This window comes from Hippopotamus amphibius, chromosome 1 (genome assembly GCF_030028045.1).
Source record: "Hippopotamus amphibius kiboko isolate mHipAmp2 chromosome 1, mHipAmp2.hap2, whole genome shotgun sequence".
In the NCBI taxonomy this organism is placed as follows: Eukaryota; Metazoa; Chordata; class Mammalia; order Artiodactyla; family Hippopotamidae; genus Hippopotamus; species Hippopotamus amphibius.
This window is the reverse complement of record NC_080186.1, coordinates 59741247-59765565: the sequence shown is the minus strand read 5'-3', so window position 1 is coordinate 59765565 and position 24319 is coordinate 59741247. Positions and strand designations below refer to the sequence as shown.

Sequence of the window (24319 nt, the reverse complement as noted above, 5' to 3'; positions counted from 1 at the left end):
AGAGACCTCAGGAAAGAAATTCTTTGGCTACTCTATGATTTTCTCTGAGAACTACACTGATTCTAGACTATTAAAGAATGATCTGATTTTTAATTTTTAATTTTATCAAACCTAATTAATCTTGATGTCTGGGAAAAAGACAGACTATGGAGGCTTTGACATGGTCTGAATTTAGTATTACTTTCTTGAATATAAGCTCCTTAAACTCAGGACCTAATCTAAATCACCATCGTTTTGTGTTTTTGGTGATTAACATAAAACAGGTATCTCTAAAAGATCTCTTAAAAATGAATAATTAGAATAATTGGATTTTCTAAAAAGGAGCCAAAAACAGCATATTCCTATTGTTAGGTGGACCTAAGGGTCAGCCAATCACTCACATCTACATGACTGCCAATCAAATTGTATGTGGAAAGAATGTCAGAGATTAGTGCCACCATTAAAGATCTAAAATACGTACGGGTGGTGGTCTCTACCATAGCACTGTTTAACTCATCAGAATGTCCCCTACAGAAATCAATTTTATTCTGGAGAATGACTGTAGACTACCACAGCCCCAGTTGCAGCTGCTGGGTCAGATGTAGTATTATCACCAAAGCAGATGACTAAGGCCTCTCTTACATGGTGTATAGTCACTGATTTGGCAAATGCATCCTTTTCATTTATGCTTTAAAAAAGAGATTTAAAAAGCTTACATTCATATGGGCCCTTTTCCATCTGGTGGTATCAGCAGTTCATCTTTACAGAGACAGATATATATTTTAGTTAAAAGTGTGCCTTTCCTCCCTTTAGAGCTTTAACTAGCACCACTATCTAGGGAATTACAGAATGCCTGATCCACAGGCATGGAACCGCATGGAGCACAGCATCTCTACACTGAAGAAGGTATAAGAGTTTGCCCATGAGATGATCCACTGGTCTTAATCCACCTTGCACCATCTAGAGGTAGCCAGTCTCATAGAACATTGGAACCGTCTTCTAAAGTTGTAACTGAAGAACCACCTCAGAGGAAATAATATGAAAGGATGGCGTACCACCCTATGGGATACAGTGTATTTATTAAATCAGAGACCTCCATATGATGCTTTGTCCCTAATAGGAAGGATACATGAGTCTGGGAACCAAGAAGTAGAAGCAGGTGTGGTCCCATCTGCTATCACTTCCACTAACACAGTACATTTTGTGCTTTCTGTCTCCACAACCTTGAACTCTTCAGGGGTGGAGATCATGACACCCAAAGAAACTTTTTCTTGACAGGAGACACAACAAAGGCCCTACTAAACTAAAACTTATGCCTGCTACCAGGGCACTTTAGACTTTTTATGATAAGATATAAGCACACAAAAAAGAGAAGTCACCAAACTGGCATGGTTAATTGACTGAAAAACAAAAGGAGGAAAGACTGCTTTATACAAAAAAGGCAGGAAGGAATACACATTGAACACAGGTGATACAATGGACACATCTTGGAATTCCAAACAAAAGATCATGCCCCACAGTTATGCAGGTTTAGGTTATACAACCAGATAAGTCACCAGGACCTACTGAGGAGACAGCTGAGGGTGACGGGAATTTAAAATGGATAGTGAAGGAGGGAGAAATAAGTACCAGTTGTGGCCCTAAAGCAACTGGATCAACAACAGCCATAGTCCATCCCATTAAAACAGACAGATCAGTTAGACCAAAAATAAGTGAAGATACAGCAAAAAGTAAAGAACATAATCAATAAGGAAGAGCAAATCACTATATACTGAATTTCACATCTGACAACAAAAATATACCTTTCTGTCAAGTTCATACTGAACACTTACAAAAAGGGATCATATATTAGGTCACAAAGAATCAGACTGGTAAATTCCATTAAACAGAACAACAGTTTATGATAACAGCACAATAAAACCAGGAATTATTAAAATCAAAACCAACAGGCTCTCCCACTGGGAAATTTTAAAACTCCTTTTTAAATAACTCTTGGTCCTCAAGTCTGTTCTCTACATCTGCATCTTTATTCTTGCCCTGCCACTGGGTTCATCAGTAACATTTTTTTAGATTCCATATATATGCATTAGCATATGGTATTTGTTTTTCTCTTTCTGGCTTACTTCACTCTGTATGACAGACATGGGGAGGAGGGAGGAGAAGCTGGGACAAAGTGAAAGAATAGCACTGACATATATACACTACCAAATGTAAAATAGATAGCTAGTGGGCAGCTGCTGCATAACACAGGGAGATCAACTCGATGATGGGTGATGACCTAGAGGGGTGGGGTAGGGAGGGTGGTAGGGATGCTCAAAAGGGAGGGGATATGGGGATATATGTATAATTACAGCTGATTCACTTTGCTGTACAGCAGAAACTGGCACAACAGTGTAAAGCAATTATACTCCGATAAAGATCTGAAAAAAAAAAAACTCTTGGGTTAAAAGGGAGACACAAGCTGAAATTACAAAATATCTAAAAAATAATGGTAATAAAAATACTCAATACCAGAATATATAGGATACATTTAAAGCAATGATCAGAGGGAAAGGCATGACCCTACTAGTTTTAGGAATAAAAATAAAAGAATGAAAATAAATAAAATTCCCAACTCAAAAAGAAAAAGAACAACACAAACCAAAAGAATCTCAAGAAAATAATGGAGATACAAGGAGAAACTAATTTTGTAAAGAAAAGAAAAAAGACATAAATAATTTCAGGATTTTTTCAGAAAAATATTAACATACTAGGCAAACTAAATCAAGCCTAATCAAGAGAAAAAAACACAAATATAAAAAATTTTTAAAATGTTTAAATGGCACATGAGAGACAATTATTAAAACAAAATTAAAAAATCATGAGACTATTTTGCACATTTATATGGAAGTAAATTTTAAAACCTAGATGAAACAGGTAATTTCCTAAGAAAATAACAATTTAACAAAGTGAACCCCATTACAGATGAAAAGCTTAAGCAGGCTAATTTCTGCAGAAGCAACACAGAAAGTTATCAGGAAACTATTCCACAAAAAAGCAGTAATTCCAGATGGTTTGACAGAAAAATTCCCCCAAAGCCTCACAGATAAGATAATCCCAGTGTTTCAGAAATTATTCTGGAGCACTCAAAACTAGGAAGACTTTCTAATTATTTTGATGAAATAAATATAACACTGATGTCTAAATCTGATGAAGGACCAAAAAAAGAAAGAATATTGTAGGCCAATATCACTTATAAATATTGATGCAGAAGTACTAATGAATATTAGTATAACTAGCGTTATATTAGGAAAATAATGTGCTATGATAAAGTAGAATTTTTTCAAAAATGCAATAGAAAAGTCATATAGAAATAGTCAATATGCAGAAAGTATATCAAAGTCATTATATACAAAACAGTTCATAGAAAATCCATTACTATACCAATAACTAAATCTAAAAAGAAATATATAATTATCTCTATACATGTTGAAAACATAACAAATATCTGACTCTCCCTATATATTGGACAAACTATAAAAACCATTCCTGATTTTAAAAAGCACTCAGGAAATAGGAATTGATGATATTTCTTAACATGACAAAATATGTGCATATTTTAATTTTAATTTCAGCATTTACTTCATGAGAAATCACTACAGTATTTCCACTGAAATGAGAAACGAGGCAAGAATGCACACTACTTCCAACTCTTCAGCATTGTACTAGAGGTATTATAATGCCATTAGACAACAGAATTGAATTAAAGGTATGAGAACTGAAAAAAATAAGAGTTTGAAAATTACATGAGAATACATCTAGAAAACTTTAGAAAATCAATGGTAAAAATAACTCAAAGACAATAAACCATTAATGTAGCAAGATGTAAAATAAACATTCAGAAATCAATAATCTTCCTATACATACAAAAACCTGTTAGAGAATACAGTGGTAGAGAAAAATCCCATTTATAATAGCAACAAAAACTAGGAACAAATTTAACAAGAAACGTGCAAAAGCCTATAAGAGGAAAACTTTAAAACATTCCTGAAAAACACAAAAGCAGACTTGAACAGAGGAAAGACAGTCACTGTTCTTTAAGAGGATGACTCAATATCATAAAAATCTCACTGCTCCTTAAATTAATTCATAAATGTAAGTCAAACCTGATAAAATATTTGCAAACAATGTATCTAATAAAGGGTTAATATCCAAACTATATAAAGAACTCGTACAACTCAACAGCAAAAAATATACCATTGGGTTAAAAAATGGGCAGAGAATATGAATAGACATGTTTCCAATAGGTACATGAAAAGACGTTCAACATCCCTAATCATCAGGGAAATGCAAATCAAAACCACAATAAGATGTAACCTTAGATCTGTTAGAATGGCTATTATCAGAAAGACAAGAAATAGCAAGTGTTGGGAAGAATGTGGAAAAGAGAACCCTTGTGTGCACTGTTGGTGATAATATAAATTTGTACAGCCACTATGGAAAACAGTAAGAAAGTTCCTCAAAAAATTAAAAATAGAACTACCATATGATCCAGAAATTCCACTTCTTGGTATTTATCCAAAGAAAATGAAAACCCTGTCTCTACAAGATATATGCACACCCATGTTCATTACAGCATTATCCACAATAGCTAGGGTATAGAAACAACCTAAATTGTTCTTCAACAGATGAATGTATAAAGAAAATGTGAACATCATTATATCACATCTATATATATCATATATATATCTCACAAATGTGATAAATACACATAAACACACTGAAATATTATTCAGCTATAAAATAGAATGAAATCTTGCCATTTGCAACAACATGGATGAATCTGAAGGGCATCAAGCTAAGTGAAATAAGCCAGACAGAGAAAGACAATTATTGTATGTTATTACTTATATGTGGAATATTAAAAAAAAGTCAATTTTATAGAAACGAATAATAGAATGGTGGTTGCCAGGGGCTATGGGGTGAGGAAATGGGGTGATATAGGTCAAAGGGTACAAACGTTCAGTTATAAGAAAAGTAAATTCTCAGAATCTAATGTACAGCATCATTACTACAGTTAAAAACATGTATTACACACTTGAAGGTTGTTGAGAGTAGATCTTAAGCATTCTCACCACAAAAAAATTTATTGCACCCCAAAGGAAACCATAAACAAAAAGACAACACACAAATGGGAGAAAATATTTGCAAATGAAGCAAATGACAAGGGATTAATCTCCAAAATATACAAACAGCTCACAGAGCTCAACAACAACAACAGCCCAGTAAAAAATGGATGGATGATCTAAATAGACATTTCTCCAAAGAAGACATACAGATGGCCAAAAAGCACATGAAAGATGCTCAACATAACTAGCTATTAGAGAAATGCAAATCAAAACTACAAACAGGTATTACCTCACATTGGTCAGAATGGCCATCATCAAAAAAAAATCTACAAATAACAAATGCTAGAGAGGGTGTAGAGAAAAGGGAACCCTTCTACACTGTTGGTGGGACTGTAAATTGGTACAGTCACTATGGAGAACAGTATGGAGGTTCCTTAAAAAACTAAAAATAGAGCTACCATATGATCTAGCAATCCCACTTCTAGGCATATACCTGGAGAAAAACCATAATTTGAAAACATATATGCACCCCAGTGTTCGTTGCAGCACTATTTACAACAGCCAGGACAAGGAAGCAACCTAAATGTCCATCTACGGGTGAATGGATAAGGAAGATGTGGTACATATATACAATGCAGTATTACTCAGCCATTAAAAAGAACAAAATAATGCCATTTGCAGTGACATGGATGGACCTAGAGATTGTCATATAAGTGAAGTAAGTCAGAGAAGGAAAAATATCATATGATATCACTTACACGTGGAATCTAAAAATAAGGTACGAATGAACTTATTTGCAAAACAGAAACAGAGTCACAGATATAGAAAACAATCTTATGTTTACCAGAGGGCGGGGAGGGAAAGCTGGGGAGGGATGAATTGGGAGATTGGGAATGACATATACACACTACTATATATAAAATAGATAACTAATAAAGACCTAATGTACAGTGCAGGGAACTCTACTCAATACTCTGTAATGACCTATAAGGGAAAAGAATCTTTAAAAAAGTGGATATATGTGTATATATATATATATATATAACTGATTCACTCTGCTGTACTTCTGGAACTAACACAACATTGTAAATCAACTATATTCATACATTTTTTTTAATTTAAGAGAATTAACTATGTGAGGTGATGGATGTGTTAATTATCTTGATCTTGGTAATAATTCCACAATGTATATCAAATCATCACATTGTACACTATTACATATGCAATTATATTTGTTGATTATTCCCAGTTATTCCTCAATAAAATAAAAAAATACCATAAATCTTCTATCATTAAAATAATGTGACAATTCTGCAGGAATAGACAAGCATTCAAGTGGAATAGAAAACAAAGTCCAGACATAGACCCAAGAACCATGGGAATTTACTATATGATAGGGGTGGCATCTTAAAATCACTGAAGCAAAGACAAATTGCTTAACAAATGGTTCTGGGACAATTGACAAGCCATTTAGAAAGATAAACATATAAACCACAATATTAACAATAGAAACAACTCCAAGTTATTTGCTTAAGGTACTCAGGCTAACTCCTCAATTCTCATTCAGAAGATATTAATCCCAAAAGCATTGTACTTTTCAGATAGTAACCTAAGCCTTTCATCACCCAATAATTAACAAAAGCTATCACAGAAGTATATACCTAGGGCCATCATTTTGGCCTCTAATAGAATTACTTTTACTAGATTGTACTTTGACATTATGATATCAATCTATACTCAAATATGGAACTCACAAAATACCATAAGTTCTTTTGTACAAGTGATATGTTTTTATCCAAGGGAGAAGAGAAGCATGTAACTGACCATGTTTCATTGTTTTGCCCAGTAGAAAGTTCAAACTCAAGTTTACAATTCAGTTCTAATAAACTGTACTGAACTTTGTGGCTCTATTTTGGGGAAAAGGTTTTTCAATCCTAGCTGAGTTTTTTAAAGCAAGTCAGAAATTATGTTATTAGTCCCCAGTCTCTTCCCTGCTTACCCTTCACAGAACTCTTCGAGCACCCTCCTTCTGTATGCACACATTTCTCCCACTCTTAGGATTTAGCCTCCTGCTTAAAGAGAAGACAGACTCGATCCTAACTGACCTCTTTCAACATCTTTTCCCTTTTAAAACAAATCCCTACATTTGTGCTATGCATAACTTATTTATTCTTAATCTTCCTTGATTTTCAGAGAAATGCACTGAAGTCTGTGAATTGTGTTGCGTTAGGTACAATACTAAATTTGATAGATTTCATTCTATGTGTTGCTTTAGGTACAACACTAGATTTTACAGTGATTTGTTCCTTGATTCTAAACATTTTTTAATTTCCATCGTGATTTTTTTCTTCTCATAATGTTTTTAAGTTACCAAAGTTTATTTTACTGCTCTTAATATTGTCAATTTAAAACTTAATTGCACTGTAAACATATAATATAGCCTTCTGAAGTTGAGTGTCCAGGTGTAGTATTTTCAAACCTCGTTTTATAAAGCCGAAATGATTTCATCTATTACAACTGCATCATCTCATACCTCTGTGTAAATGACTATACAAACATGTATCTCTGGTTTATTCTTCTGAGTTTCAGGTCTACAATTTTTCTACACATTTATGAGACTAATTTCCTCTATGTCCTATAGGCACTTCAGCCCTAACAAAATCAAAACTAAAGCATTATCTCCACTCACCCTAAATATCTTCCTCCTTTTTTTTATTCTCTGTTTTTAGAATGGTGATCTACATTCTACACAGTTGTTCAAGCAAAAATTATTACATTTGTCTTTTATTCCTCTCTCATGCAAGCTGAATGAACTGAACTGAGTGACTCAAGTGTTGTGAGTTACATTTCCTAATTATTTCTTGAAGCCATCCTTTCCTCTCTATTATTACAGGCCCTCATCATTAATCCCCTGGCCTTGCATTACCCTCCCAGATAGGCTTAGTCTTGTCACCTCTCCTTCCTTCCTTCTTGTCATCTCTCCCTCTCTTCTTCTCTTTTATCTTTGCTCCTTCTACCACTTATATGTTGAAATGCATGTCTGATAATTTCATTCCTTTGATTAAAATGCTTTGATCATTGTCTACAGGGTAAAGTCTAAATATAGCACAACATATAAGGTCTTTTACCTGAGAAAATTCATCTGCTGTGCAAGTAGAAACTTTTCAGGCTTGATATACTATTAAACATGCTATTTTAAATTCTTAGACATACAATTCTATTAAAAGCCTAATGTCAAGAAGAATTTAAACAGAAGTGTTGCCTCATATATGATATCCTACATATTATATTCTTATGATCAAGAAGAAGTTATGATCTTTGGATTAGGCCCCATTTCCCAAAACAACCTTGCACCAATTATTGAAAATACAGGATACATCTTTAGCCCCATCAAAAAATTTAAAATAGGTAAAGAGGAAAAATGGGCATAGGTTGGGGCTCAGTACCTTGCAGGAGTCAAAGACAACGAGGCAATGTTTTGAATGGTGACTGCAAATCATAAAATCTCAAAGGCAAGAGAGGAAAAAAAAATTTTTTGGAAAGTCAAGAAACAAGTAAAAAGGATGCTCATGCATCCTTTAACCTGGCTTTATAAAAAAGAAGGAAATGATCCAAAACCATACTGCTACCAAGGAGGTGACACAGTCCTTGCTAGGACACATACCATTTGTAACTAAAATTACAATAGAATAATCCATGTTCGTAAAAATAACCTAAAGATAATAAAAGATAAATTAGGTTCTATATCCTCAGTATGAGAAGACAGGTAAATATAATTCATTCCAGGAAAGTTTTCATGACAAACGATTAAATGCATAAAAGAGATAAACTTATATTAAAATGTTAATTACTACCTTGTCTGTTAATAATCATTTTTATTACTCAAAACAATTTCCTTCCTCCCAGAATGATGACATCAATTCACTGCTGTATTTTACCGCCTATTACCTCTCTATTATTAAAACTAGATACGACATAGTTTTTAGATTTTAGGACTATCAACATCCAATATGTTTTTAAATTATACAATAAGTAAGAATAGAAATTTGCTAAAGAAGTCAACCAACCCTGAAAGACAGTCATGGAATAAGAAATAGACCTTACAGTTTACAAAGAGAGGGAGAAAGCATCAGGACAGTACTATTCCTAGAAACTCTGCCTACTACTTTGAAACTATGTGGACTTTATTGCTCTGGTTTATTTATTGTGAAGCCAAATTCACTTTCTCAGTGTTACTGCTGCATCTATGACTCTGAATTAGACATAAATGTGTATTTATATGTTTAGGTATGCATACGTTTTGGTTTATATTTTTGAACTAGGGTGAGCTTCAGAAGCTTTATCTCAAGCTTTACCTTGACTCATAAAATGATTAAAAAAAAAACTTAAATGTTTCATCTCAGAAGCTCATGTCCTATGTAGTCTAAAGAAAAGTAAAAGTCCTTCTATATCAAAGCCAAAGTAAGAATTTCAAAGAATATACAAGCAACTCTGATATATGTACTACATACTTAATTGTATTTATTCTAGAATATGAGATCCAAATGACATATGCATATTAAAAAATTGGAAGCATTCTGCATTAAAAATTCAATGGAGTTTATGTCCTGAAATGTGATTTCAAGCCACAAGCATGTGTTGTTAGTAGTTGTTGTGCAGAACAAATAAATCAGCTGTGATCTAACCAGGACTATAATGTAGCTAATATCTTTTCTATTTTCGAGAGATCACTGTTACATACCTCCTGACACAACAGAAAAAATCTAGTCCAAACTATTTACAAAGATACAAACTTTAAAGAGAATCTTTCTTAAGCCTATTATGTAAAAGCATGTTTTACTAATCAAGTTTAATTTCTATAATATTTATTTAAATTAATTACATTCCCACCAACATTTTACCTCTGGTCCTGGAGGGCCAGATGGTCCTTGGGGTCCTGGGTCGCCTGTTTGGCCCTAAAATGTGGGGGGGGAGGAGAAATCAAAGTATAAACATTAATTTAATAAATATGATTTGAAAAGGAAACATATGGTAAGCAAAAAGCACTAAATATACTATGCCACACAAAGTTGTAATGCTTTCTGGCAAATAACACTTAATATACAACATTATGTCAAAGTTGTAATGACTATTCAGAAAGACAATTTATAACCATTATCATTGCAGAAAACTTATAAGATGTGTGTGTGTATATATATATATATATATATATATATTTACTCCTAAATGTTAGAGACACAAACAAATTAATGAGAATCAAATCAAGGAAAAAAATTGTGTGTGTGTGTGTCACCTAGAGATAAGATAATAAAGTTTGACTTAACAAAGCAGGGAAATCTAGATGAAGAACTGCTTTCATAAACAACCAGAGTCCTACAACTGCCTCTGAAAATTCCTCTCTCCTTTGATAACTATAAGAGGCCTGGATTTAGTAATTAAAAATCACTTGGGTTTAAATCCTTGTTGCTTAAGCACTCTCAGCCTCAGTTTTCTCACCAATAAAACAGGAATAATAATAACAGTAGTAACATTCTTACAGAGTCATTGTAAGGATTAAATGAGACAATAAATGTACAGTGTTAAGCACAGTGCCTAGCACACAGAAAGTACTCATTAAATGTTAACCAATTTTATAACATTAATCCTTCGCTTCACATCCTCTCTCCTCTCCTGGATGATACCTAGAATTCCTAGATTGCTTTGATCTTTGAATTAAACTTCTGAGGATTTAGTTTCAATTTCTCTGCAACCATTTTCTGATATTCAGATTAACAACGTGAAATCAGGGCTGGAGAAGAAATTTGGAGGAAAGAGAACTGGGTAAAAGCTTGATATTAGAGCAGGCTGGTGATGCTCTCAAGATAAAACTACAGAACGGGGAAGGCCAGTAGTCTGATACCCTTGTTTCCATAAAGTCTACTGAATTCATTATATCTGTCATTAAATTTCTATGTGAGCTTCAAATTTGACTTAAATAGGTCTCAGAATACATAAAATTACTTGTATTTTTATGTATAATATGGGTTTATTCACTTTCCAAGAAGTAAAGCACAGTTTGGCCTGTGTGCGAAATTGAGTCTCATATAATGCTAGAGTATCTGGACTTAAACAGTACACAATACAACTACTGCAATCAAATCTAGAGAAAAGTAGTAAAGTATTATGTAGAAATTCATATAAGCTCCCCTAAATAAATGAAATTATAATCCATCATACTCCATCTTAATCAGTATTTAGGGGAGTCAAATTCTCAAAATGAAATTTACCTCCAAGAGATAGCGATGACGTTCTCACTGAGGCCCTCTAGTGGCAAAATCTAAACAAGAAGCTAAATTTACAAGCTTGAGGCAAAAGCAGCATATACTAGTCCTTTGTTTTCAGAAAAGTTGATTGATAACCTGATATTTAAAAACATAAGTTGTGGAATAATTTTATTCCTCCTTCAGAAAAAAATTTTCATTTTGAAAAACTTCAATTGCAAGTTTCCTTGAATGTCAATTCTCCTTTATAAAAACTGAGTTTTCAAGTCACTTTTAGAGAATTGAATAATGACTAAGTAAACTTATATAAATGACAGCAACTTCTAGCTAAAAAAATGGAAAGGACTTTTTTTCTTTCTTTTCTCTTTAAAAAAAAATAATATTTCTTAACAACTTCAGATTGGTAGTTTTCTCCAGTTTTTAAATACTTGCAGGGTAAAAGCTTCCCTATTTCAGGATGTTAAAAACCTTCTGGATCAGGACATACTTTTATCTTGAAAACATTCTTTCATGTTATAACTTAGATCTATTTGGAAACATATCGGTGACATCAACATTTTATATAACAGAAAATCAAAAGTAGGAGATATAAAATAAGAAAGACATTCTTATGACTTTGGAATTCTTTGCATGATAGTAAACAAACGATTTAGATAGGCACTAACTTGTATAACTTATTTTTAATATGATTGCTGATTCTGTGTACATAATTTTTCACTAAACAGTTATCTCCTTTCATAACTAGTAAAGTCAAACATCTATAATTTTTTCTAATAATAAGATACAAACAAGTGATAAAGTGAGAGTCTAAAGGCTAGGCCATCTCACAAGTATTAATTCATAAGTCCCTATCCTATCTTCAGTCCAAAATATGTATATTTCAAAGATTTGATTAAAAAAAAAACAAACAAAAAATAGGCAACTGTCTCCTACTAAAGTAATCCCTGCTGACATTAAAATCTTTTTATTAGTACAAAAAGGTATAATATGAGCAAGTAAAAGCCTCAAGCTCACCATTTCATGTTCCCTGCATCACTGCCTTAAAGAACCACATTAGAGATTCTAGTGATTCCAGGAAAAAAAAAATGAAAGGTTTTAAGACAATGTGTTAAAGGTGAAACAGGCTGTCTTTACTTTAGCTTAGACTAGAGAAACACTGGTAAGCATTATTACTAAGAGAGGAAAATATTAAAGAGTCACAGAGCTGCAAGGAACCTTATTATAGTCTGACTCTCATTTTAAACATGAGGAACTGGATACCGTGGTGGTTAAATGTCCAAGGTCACAGCAGGTCAGCGTCAGGCTGGAACTAAAATCTACATCTGTTATTGAGACCAGTGATTCCCCCTCCCTCACCCCAATAAAAGCGTTATTGATATAAATTGAATCAAAGTGTAAGGGAGACATTAAAAAGGTTCTTACATAAGCAAGATATTTGACAGTAGTTTTCTCAAGTAATTGTAAAGCATATCAAAATCATTTATTACTTAGTATTGGCCTTAGAAAATTTGTCTTACCGTTTCTTCTTTTTATTAGCAAAAGTTAGAAAACCCTCACATTAGGAAAAAATGAAGATAAAAGAAGGGTCTTATTTTGCCAACCACTGCAGACACTGAAAGTCCCTTTTACGTGGTTTAGAATCATCCTTGAAAAATAGGAGCTTTTTGTTAGCTTGACCTATTCTCATGCTCCTTCTGAGATTCAACTCCTCAGCACAAGTCTGGGTACATGGTTGACTGGGTGAAAACGTGTAAAGGCAAAGCTCACCACTAACATGTCATTAGAAAAATAGATGCCAAAAATTGTTCTTCGGATTCAATAATTCCTGGGGAATGTATATGAAATGCTGTCACTTTTAGAAGTCATGAAGAATGGTGCATGTAAAGTTATGTAACTTAATGCTGCTTCCTTTGATGCAAAAATAAACAATCCAAAGATGAGAGAGTGGAGTTAGAGGGAACATGATGAATTGCTCAGGAAAACAACACTCTTATAATGTTATATTAATAAATTATAGTTTTATATCTATTTTTTTTATCTACAATCACCTTCACAGAGTTGTAATCAATATTAAAACCCTAAAACAATCTTAAAATCTGAAAGCCTAAAACACTAAAGCACAGTGGCTAAGTGCCATGGGCTCTGACATATGTGATCACCTAGGTTTTCCCAGGTTGCTACTAACTATGGGATCTTGGGCAAGTTATTTAACTCTCTGTGTCTCAGTTTCCCTAATCAGTAAAATAGGAATAATAGTCCCAACTTCATACAATTGTTTTAAGGATTAAATTATAAGTATTGACCTTAGAATAGTGCCTGGCACATAATAAACACTCAGTAAATGTTAGCTATAGTAATCATTTTTTAATAATTATTTTTAATATGCAGATAAATACCTTTAACTCATGTTTTAACCATTTTTCATTTAAATGTTTTTAATTATTTGGTAACTTTAGTTTTATAGTTTTCTGGGCTTCAAGTTAACTACAATACACGGTATCCTATTATTTCAATTAACTGATGGTCAAAGGATAAAAAAAGACAAGGGACTAGAATATTTGGGCCCATAAGAGTGTGACATGCTATTTTTTCTACAGAATGTTCCTTAATGAAACAGATATTTGGATAAATTAAAAAATTATTTAAGGTGCTTTACATTTTCTGGCTTAAAATCCACCACTTAGTTTAAACACTGCCTATAATAAATCAACCAAGATCTTTACGGCTCACAGAAATTTGGCTTTGGCCTGGGATTGGGGTGGGGTGGCAGTAAGGAGGGTGAGGTCCAATAATCTATGGAATGTGAGCTGAAAAAACATGGAGGATTAGCTATATTCTAAAACTGGAGAGAAAATGCTATACTGGTAGACTTATATCGTACTTCTTACATTCCTCAAACACCAACAGGTATCTAGACTCATGCCATATTGTGCACTCCATGAATCAGAAAGAGCAAAGCAAAAGTTCAAACCTACTGAAGGTCCTGGCTTTCCTCTCATCCCTGGTGGTCCAGGAAAACCCATAGCACCCTAAAAGAAAGAACAGTACAGGAAGAGAAAAGCTATTATACCACAGAAGGCAGATATCCCTCTATTTACAAATTACTAAAAAAATTCATGGAATTATTCTCAAAATACTGAGAAAACTGTTGCAAACAAGACATGTAAAACCATTTTGATACCATATCCTAAAAAAGTATAATACATGATTAAAATAATGAGTACTTCTTTCTTTTTAAAGAATTTATACATTTTCACTGGCTTTTGTTGTACTTAGATAAAATTAATGGTAAAAATATTACCTTGTCTCCAGGATACCCTGGTTCTCCTTGCTCTCCCGCAACGCCTTGTTCACCCTGGAGAGCACAATTTCATATGAAAACACTTAAGCAATGCAAATATGGTAATATGATAAGAAGGCAAATACTAGTTACACAAGAATAATTTCTCTCTTTTTCTTACTTCTGAGAGAAATTATAAAATTGATAGTACAGGTTAGATCCCATATTTTTAAAAAAAGTATTTTATAAGTTGTGTGGACTCATAAAAAGGAAATGTAATAAGAAATTATCTCTATGACAATGTAAATATTTAAATCACCTTATCACCTTTGATTCCAGGTGGGCCTTTATTCCCCGAAAGACCCTAAAAAGAAAGTGATACTTTGTGACATCGCAGAGAAATCAAAGTGAGATATCCATAATAAAAATAGAAGCATACCATTGGGCCAGGGATTCCAGAAGGTCCAATTGGTCCCATAGGGCCAACACTGCCCTGAAAAGCAATAAGAAAGAAAAGCATCCTTGAGCACCTACTAGGATCAAAAAAAGAACATGGTAAACTTTAATTAACCCAGAATGGTTCATCTCACTAAGCTCCCACACATGCCTTATTCTTCAACAACTTCTTTTCCTCTTCACATTTATAAATCATACCCATCCTTCAAATTTTGGTGAGGTCTGTCCTGTTTCCTGAAGCCTACTCATACTGATCTAGTCCTTCCCTTCCTTGAGCTCCTGTAATGCTTACTCTCCACAGCATTCACTTTGAAACATTTCTCCAGAGAGACAATACCTCGATGAAATATTTTAGTGCCATGTTTCCAGGAAATAGTCAATAAATACTTCATTTGATTGTTTTAGATTTTTCTTTCACCCATTCATTCAGCAAAATATTTATTGGGCAGTTACTATGTGCCAGGCATTCCAATGATTTTATTTCATGATTTACTACTTGCAGACAATAAAATTTACCACAATTTCAGGGAACTGAGTAGTAAACAAAAGGCTCTCCTCTTCTGGGTTTCTCTCATTCATTCATCATTTAACATTTATTGAGCATAATATGTATCAAACACTGTAGTGTTGTGTAGCAGTGTTGAGGAAACAAACATGAAAAAGACACAGTCACCAATGTCAAGGTTTTCAATTTAAGGCTCCAATGCAAGATTACTCAAAAACATTGACTACCACTATGATCTCCTGCAAGCAAGAGACCTAGAAAAACTTCTTCAACATGTCCTCTTAAAATACAAAGGACAATAGCAACTATAAGTGTTCTTGAAAGTAAAATTTAAGAAAATAGTGGAAATGTCTTGACTGTCTGGAGATCACTTAATTTTTGTGTCATTGATGCCGTCATTTTACTTCTTTCTCTTGCTACCTCTCTGTGCCTGGCTAACGTATCATCCTTCATCTTCAAAGACCAAGTTGCTTTAAACCTCCCTTTTATGCTTTCCAAATGTTAAGGAACTTTTAAAGGTATATTTGTGACAATGCTAAAAATGTTGCCCTTTTTAGTTACAATCCAAATTTCTTAGGATAGCATCCCAGGCCCTTACTACCAGTTTTCCATCAACCCTTTCAGTCTCATCTCCTTCCACTGGTCCCTACTCCCCTTTTACTTCTCCCTCCACCAAATCCAACATTCTAGACACAATGGACTGTTTTCTAGTCTCTGAACATTCTCTCCCTTTTCATATGCTCCAAGCCTTTGAAGACATAGTTACCACTACTGGAAAGTCCTTTTACTACAGTACTGAGTATACTGCATTGTTTTGTTCTGTTTTTCTGTCTTGCTAGTCTGTGCATCATGTGAGAGCAGAAGCATGTTTTCTTCATTCTTTCACATCTCAGATCCAACATAATAACTGGCACATAATAGTTTTGAAGTAACGTATGGAATAGATACTGGAAGAAGTAATCAACTTTAAAAATAAATTTAAAACAGTGATTTCTAGAGGTCTATGTCCTGACATAACAGCACATTTCTAACAGTCCACAATTATATACTACGAATTTCAGAATGGAAAATATGACATCTTTACTTTGGGGTGAGTCCTAATGTCTGTGAAATATAACTAAGATAAATTACTTCCAACATGTTTAAGCCTGAAACATATGAGACTGTGAGAGGCAGAGTAATACTTTCCAGCATAATGAACAGATATGCAGTATTAATACATCGTTGACAAATTCTGTCAATAGGAAATAATTATTCCTATAATTACAGTGGCTAGTTTATTCAAAGTTCATAGCTTTAAAACTTATGATAGTTTAAAGAATATAATAAACATCTCTGTTTGGAAATTATACAGCAATAATTCATGCAACGAATGGAAAGGAATATTTTAAAAACAAACAAATATTTCTTTACTGTCCTGTTGTTTTTTCTATAGATAATATCCTTAATTTTTGTTTCAGTAAATATATTACTGTGCATAGTCTGTCATCTTCAGATGAATGTACTTTGTATGCACAATATTCTACTTTACTTTTTAGTGACTCAAAGAAAAATCACAAAATAGTAAGTTTCAGGAGGAATCAAAAAACATACACATTATGAAAGATTTAGTAAAATAAAGAATTAAAAAGTAAAATGGTATGGGTATAGAAACTTCCGAGAAACATCAAACATTTTGTGGCATGTCACAAGTTGTATGGAAAATCCCGCTCCTGAAAAGCCCTCTGAAAGTGATCCATGATAGATTAACAGCTGTTTTCAGTTCCACAAAGAACCCACAGGTCCTTCAGCCTCCCTGCCTACCACACTCCTCTTCCATAAGAAGACAAAGCAGACAAAAGGAATAATCTCATGCATGAGAGCTTAGCTGAGGGGTCTGGGATACAGCAATAGAGGCGAAAAAGCCTCCCACACAGTGACAATTAATAGAGAACTTCTGAGTCAAATTCAGCCAAAGAAGCAGAGAGACCCAAGGAGAGGTTCTTTGGACAAAAACAGCAGCCACTGGCCAATTACAGTTCATGAGTGAACATATTGTGGAAAAGACTGAATTCCCTATTGGTCTTTCCAACCATCCCCACCCACACTCACAGGCGATGATCACTGTCACTAATTAAGAGAGCAAATGACAATAACAGTCAACTGCGTGGAAAAAATAATTTAGAGAAAGCAATATCATCTCTTGTCAGAAACTGGTCCTGCTGGCAGGGAACACCTGAAAGAGAAAGCTGAGGCTGCAGTTCTGGGCAACAGATAAACTGTTTACTATGAAACACAAAAGTCCACATAATCTTTCTCAATTGTCTTCAAAACCTCACCTCCTTCCATTTTGCTCCCATCACCCCATTCTTCCCAGGCTGCAATCCCGCTATTCCTCTTGCCATTTCCCAAACACTGCAGTTTTCCCCTCTTCTGTGCATTTGAACACAGCATTCTTCTGCCTAAGAGCCCCTTTCCCTTTTCCAGTCCACCCTCACTCATACACAATCCCCAGAACAGCTTAAAAGAAATCTCCTTTGTGAAGCCTACTCTGCCTCTCTGAGAAAACCTAAATTGCTCTACTCTCTGTGGCTTTTAGTCCATTATAAAGCAGTAATCATATCATATGATACTGCCATTAGATTATAAAGTTGCCAAAAACAGGAATCTTTGTTTGTAACTTTAGGTCTAGCATCTAATTCAGCATTTGATACACAGTAGACATTCACATTATTTTGATTAAAAATTTTAATAAATGTAGAATAGAAAAAGTAATAATACCTGCTTTATTTACTTTGCAAATAAGATACATATGTGAAAGTACTTTGAAAAGTATATAGTACCATCTATATCACTGTAGAAGAGATGATGACTGTTAGTGTCATTAGCCATTTTCATTTCTGTAAATCTCTTCGCACCTACCAAAGGGTGGGTGGAGAAAGAGAAAGGATAGAAAACCCATTTTTACTAAGCATTACTATGTGTCAGGCACTGTGCCAAGTCCTGGAACAGAAAGATGAGTAAGAGTTAACTATTAGGCAGAAAAGTAAAGTGTTTCAGGTAGACAAACAAGTGCAAAGGCCATGTAGTATGGAGGCTGTGTGACATCAGAGAATGAACAGCTTTGGTAGTGCACAGAGTATGTTCTCAAGATGCAGATAAGAACCAAAGGTCTAGACATCTTAGGCCACGTTAAGAATTTTGGTCTTGATCTTAAGCTTAATAACAGAAACTTCGGAGCTAACCAACTTAACGCTACTAGGTTAAATCAAGAATAGACAAAGAGTATCTTTGGAGTCCAGCTCCCTTCCCCTGCTTCCTGTCTCTCCCCATTGATGGGGCCAGTGACTACCACTTTCAGGTTTAGCCCTATTCTAAGTTCTAAGAGGAAAAAAAAGAAACTGGTCCTTTGGGTTCCACCTTCACATAGAGCTTCTCATGATGTCTAAAGAAATCTCTTAAGAGAAACAGTACATATTTTAAGGTATTATATTATATGTTTTAAGGAGGTGGTATAGCACAACGGAGAGAATTTTGGACTCTGGATGTATGTCATCTGGCTTCAAATCTAGACTCAACACTTATAGACTAAGTGGTCTTAGGTTGTTCTGAGAATTAAATGACCTAAACCTTGTGACTAGCACATAGAAAATACTAAACGAAAGTGAGCTGTTATGGCCAATTTTATTATAATTACTATACTAATATTACTACGAAAGAGAAAAGTTTAAATGTCTTAGACTTAGTCAAGTTCTTTAACACTTAATTCTATATTCCTGCCATCCCAAATGGGCAAGTTAAGACTTGTTATGCTGATTTTTACCATAGTTCCCATAACTGAACTCCTGACTTATTCCTTTGACCAAGCTGCCACCTTCTGCTTTGGGGCAGTTAAGGTGTGGAAGGAACATTAAATTGGGAGTCAGAGAACCTGTGTTCAAGTTCAAGCTAAAAATATTGTACCTATAATTTATGGCATAAAACTCTGGAGTCTTAATTACCTACTTCACATATTACAGCAAGCTCTAAATTGGTTTTTAAAGAAAATCCTACCTCTGGCAATGGTCATGCCCTACTTTTTTTAAAAATAAAAATAGTTTACTTTTAAGATTCTATTTTCATTAGGCTTCTTACATTTCATAAAAGTATGTCAATCTTACCTTTAGCTCAGCTCAAAATTAAAGCACATGGCTCTAAATTTATATAAAAAATCTGTAGTTTATATCCTGTCAAACCAGAAGCTTCAATAAGAGAAATATATTTATGAAGATATATCAAAAGTTACAGTCTGTTCACGCCAATGAATAATCAAAAATTTATCAGAGAGCTACATATCTGGACTACATTGTTTTGGCCTCCATAGAATTGCTTTTATTAAACTGGGCTTTGCTGACATCAGAAACTTCAGTGAAATTTAAGAGTTGAATTCACTGTTTAAAAACTGATTAAGTAAACAAATAATATAGTCACTTTTTTTAAGTACAATAAATAAGTTAGGTATTAAAATGTTTAATGGCACTGGTGAAGTCTAGCTCCTACGTTTTGTTCAGAATGGTTTTCCTAACCACTTATTCACTTTTATTTCATAAGGCTACTGTTATCATGTGCTGTTGTTTAGACCTGTCTCTCTAGACCAGATGGTATGAAAGACTATATACCAAAGGAAAGAAGTGGCTGTTCTATGTCTTATACTTCTGGAGAAACTGAGTCTTGATTAAGTATCCTTAAGACAGCTACACACACACATCAACCCGTAGAAATGTGTTATTTTTGTGTATCCTAAAGTATAATTAATTTTTAGATTCATACTACTGGTCTAATTTGCATATCTGGTGGGGAAATACATGTGAGCAAGGTTGATATTCAACAATGACACTAAAACTTCATTTTTCTAAAGTTTTAAAAACACATCTAACAAATGTAAATACACACAAAAATATCTGATAAAAAGGACGATGTTTGATACTCACCGTAAGCCCAGGAAATCCCGGAGGACCAATGCTGCCTACAAGTCCCTAAGTAAGAGAAATGTGCAAAATTGATTAAATATGATTCCAAACTACTAAGGGTATTTTCTAAAGATGAAGACAAAAATTTCTAGGAAAAAATACATCAAATTTTATCTCCTTTTAGCTAACTTCTGCAACTTCCCTACTCTTATGCATCCCGCTAAGAAATGCAAATCTCTGGTGGCAATTTATATTCTTTGTAAGTGGCCCTGGCTCCATGCTTTTGGATGCTAGGATTACACCTAGCCTAGAATATAGATTTCTCTATGTCTTCTATGTATCTAATAAAGGAAGTAAATCCCATTAATAACCAGCATTATAGGCATAAATAGCCTATATATAGTCTGAAAAGACAGTGGTCAGCATGGCAGGTGAGAACATTTTCACATGATTTAAAACAATATTAGCTCTTTTGAAGTACATTATTTAAATGTTCTAAATTTCTCATTTATAAAACATAGATAATATTTGTTTTCATTTTGTAAAGATCACAATTAAAACTGTTATATATATATGGTTTTAAAATTTTTCTTACAGCATTATACAAATGCAAGAAATTACCAGCATAGTTAAATTATTTGTATGAGATTTTAAATTATCTATATTAATTTTTCCAGTTGATTCATGATGGATCTTTGTGACAGTTCTTTGAACTCATCATTACAGTATTTGTGCTAATTTCTAATCTACTCCATGTCAGAGTTAAATTATCTACATGGCACAAAGTATAAGAATACACCCTCTTTTTTTTTTTGCATTTCAAATTCTGTTTTGAAACAAAGGCATAGTATAAAATATAGAGAATAATAAACCAATGAAGTGATAATATCCAATTTATTCTTGCATACTAAAGAAGACTCTAAATATTCTTCAAGAAGTATTCTATTTTAAATATAAACAGCAGACTTCAAAGAGAAAGTTTTTAAATATTGCAGGAGTCCAACCGTAACAAACTTCATGTATATTTAACTGACAAAAAGTTAAATAAGATGGCTTCAAATTAGGTATGCAAGGACATAAATGGTATTAAAGAAGAAATGTAAATAATGTTTTACTTTATTATGCCTGAAATGGGAAGCTCCCCAGAATCATGGGCAAGAGTAAGATGGTAAACATTCTACTTAAGACATGATTCAAGTTTTTAACAACTTATTTGGAAATCAGTTCTACTCTTATCTTCCAATCCTTATAACAAATAAAAGTTTTGCTAAATTCACTGAATGAGCTAATACATTTATAATTTAGAAAAAGAAATAAAAAAGAAACTATTTTCAAACACTTTAAGCATAAATGCTAATAATTTACATATGTTTAAGTATAGGAACTATTCCTAATTTATGATACAAAGATTTAGTAGTTGATTCTAATTCACCTTAAAGATCTTATGAAGACAAGACATATGTCTTGTCTATGTCATGCCTACATGACATAGATTGGGGGATAACTATTTTTTGAGAGCAAAAAGTAAAGATATTTCTGTGTAGTGTCAAAAAACAACATTCCATCATCACCCTTTGTTAATATAATTAAACTAATTTTAGAATTGTAACTCCCTAATCTGAATACAGATATTTAAACAATCCCCCCAAAAGACTCCTCTATAAAATTCTGAAAATTAAGGTAGATCAGTGACAGGTTTGAGTCCAAGAGAGCAATCACCAAATACACAATTTTTACATGAGGCTTGTTAGTAAGTACCTTGATGTATATGAAAGGCTTTTTCCCCCAAGCCCCTCCTCACAAATATAGAAGTCAGTATTGTATAGATGCTATATCAACATCTATTGTACAGATACTATACAGACTGCATACTTCTAATATTTTAAATAATCAGTCACATTTAACATGGTCAAAATAATTAATTTTAATGATTGTCTCTCAAGACAGAATTTATAACACTTTTGTCTTATTTCCCATGTTGCAAAATCACAAAGTGGGATGTGCTCAGTGCTATCAAAACTGTCCAGCCAGGGGTGCTTGTCAGGAATGTGGTAATGAGAATGGCAAGTGCAGTTGCTATGGAGTCCGAGTGATGTTAGACGGCAAGAGTGGACCACCACAATTTACTCACAGGACTGCCATCAGGACCAGCAGGGCCTCTGTCTCCAAAGTCACCTGGAAAACCCTGGCCCAAGGAAAAAGAAAGAAATGCTATTAAAACCAAAACAGATAAAGAATTCATTTTTTCTGTGTTTTCTGATAAGGAACTTGGTTAGAGGAAATATTTATTTCCTAACCTATAAATTGTAGTGCAACCAAAATGTGCATTTGTTTTGCATAAAACTTAATTGATTTTAAGTACACTATTTCTATGTTTTATAAAAATTATTTTACATTCCATGTAATATATACAGAAAGCTAAGTTGGAGAAAATAGAACTTTGTTATTCAAAAGAATCACTGAATGAGAGGAAACAGAATCAAGATTTCTGGCTGACCAATCCATTAGTTATGTCCACTATTTCATGCTGTTCCTATATACACACCACAGAGAATGAAATTACTATTAATATTTAGCATGTGCTTATCATACTTACCTTGTGCTAAAGGCTTTATATACATTATTATACATACACTACTTCATCTTCACAGCAGGCTAAATCAGTGAGTACTAATACCCTCACTTCATAGTTGAGGAAATTAAAGTTCAAAGAGGTTACGTCATTTGCACCCACTAGTAATGGGTGGAACTAAGACTTGAATGGAGGCAGTCTGATTGCAGAGTCAGTGCTCTTTCTAATATGCTATACTGAATACCTTAACTCATCATTCCAAGATATGATACAACGTGTAAAAACATCATTTAAGGAAACGGAAAATGCACATAAATATTCTAAATACAACATTGTAAATTGAAATATAAGCTTCCCAAATGTCTACTGAGAATTCTACACAGTAAAACTATAAAGGACAGTAAATTAACACACTTCCTCATTATAAATTCTATTGTAAAATAACTCGATTATTCAGTTACTCAGTTACTCTTACTTTACATGCTAAAGTTTTTCTCCAGAGATTTACCAGTGAGTTTAACTTTAAAGCTCCCTTTTTAAAACACCACTTTACAAAATTCTTTATAAGACTTATTATCAACACTTTGATAACATTCATTTTTAAAGACTTATAAGACTAACAAAATAAAGTACATTATTAGATTCTTATAATCTTTTATTTAGGCAAGCCAGTATTAAATATTACGTGTTTAACAGATTGTCAAAAATTGCTGGCTCACTAGTACAAACATGAATGGGTTAAGCTGAAAAGATGGTTTAATAATGGAAAAAAAGGTATGACTTTCTAAGACATAGTTAACTTGTACTAGAAGCAGTTTCTCTTATTTTGTAATCAGAGGATAATGCAAAAACCATCTGCATAGTCAAACATATTGCAGCCATACCCCCTTCAAAGTCAGTTGAAGTTCAGGCAGGCATTTTGCTTTCATTGCCCTTGAAAGTCAAACCCTGTTGTCAACAAGCTCACAAATCTGTAATACGTCATTCTACTCAGTATGAATTATTATGGGTATTTGAAAGTATTTATGATACACGAGTAATGGAAAAAGTAGAAGAAAAATACTGTAATAAATCTGAAACATAAGAGACGATTGATTTTTTTTAGATGGATCATAAGTAGATTTTCCAGAAACCCCAGTGAAATAATAAAGAATGGGGGATATATTGCATGATTCCATTAATGTGAAATGTTCAGAATACCCAGCACAAAAACAATGAAGTAAGTACTTAT

At 33.5% G+C, this 24319-nt stretch overlaps 1 protein-coding gene across 1 annotated transcript in view; it reads right to left on the bottom strand.

Moving 5' to 3' along the window:
• The window catches only part of COL24A1 (collagen type XXIV alpha 1 chain), a 346898-nt gene that overhangs the window by 233977 nt on the left and 88602 nt on the right, over positions 1 to 24319 (bottom strand). The window contains exons 14-20 of the mRNA XM_057714246.1: positions 22648 to 22701; positions 20538 to 20582; positions 15067 to 15120; positions 14947 to 14991; positions 14649 to 14702; positions 14323 to 14376; positions 9989 to 10042 (exon numbers count right to left, since the gene is read on the bottom strand). Coding sequence (XP_057570229.1) covers positions 9989 to 10042; positions 14323 to 14376; positions 14649 to 14702; positions 14947 to 14991; positions 15067 to 15120; positions 20538 to 20582; positions 22648 to 22701 — 360 coding nt within the window. The remainder of the gene's footprint in view (positions 1 to 9988; positions 10043 to 14322; positions 14377 to 14648; positions 14703 to 14946; positions 14992 to 15066; positions 15121 to 20537; positions 20583 to 22647; positions 22702 to 24319) is intronic.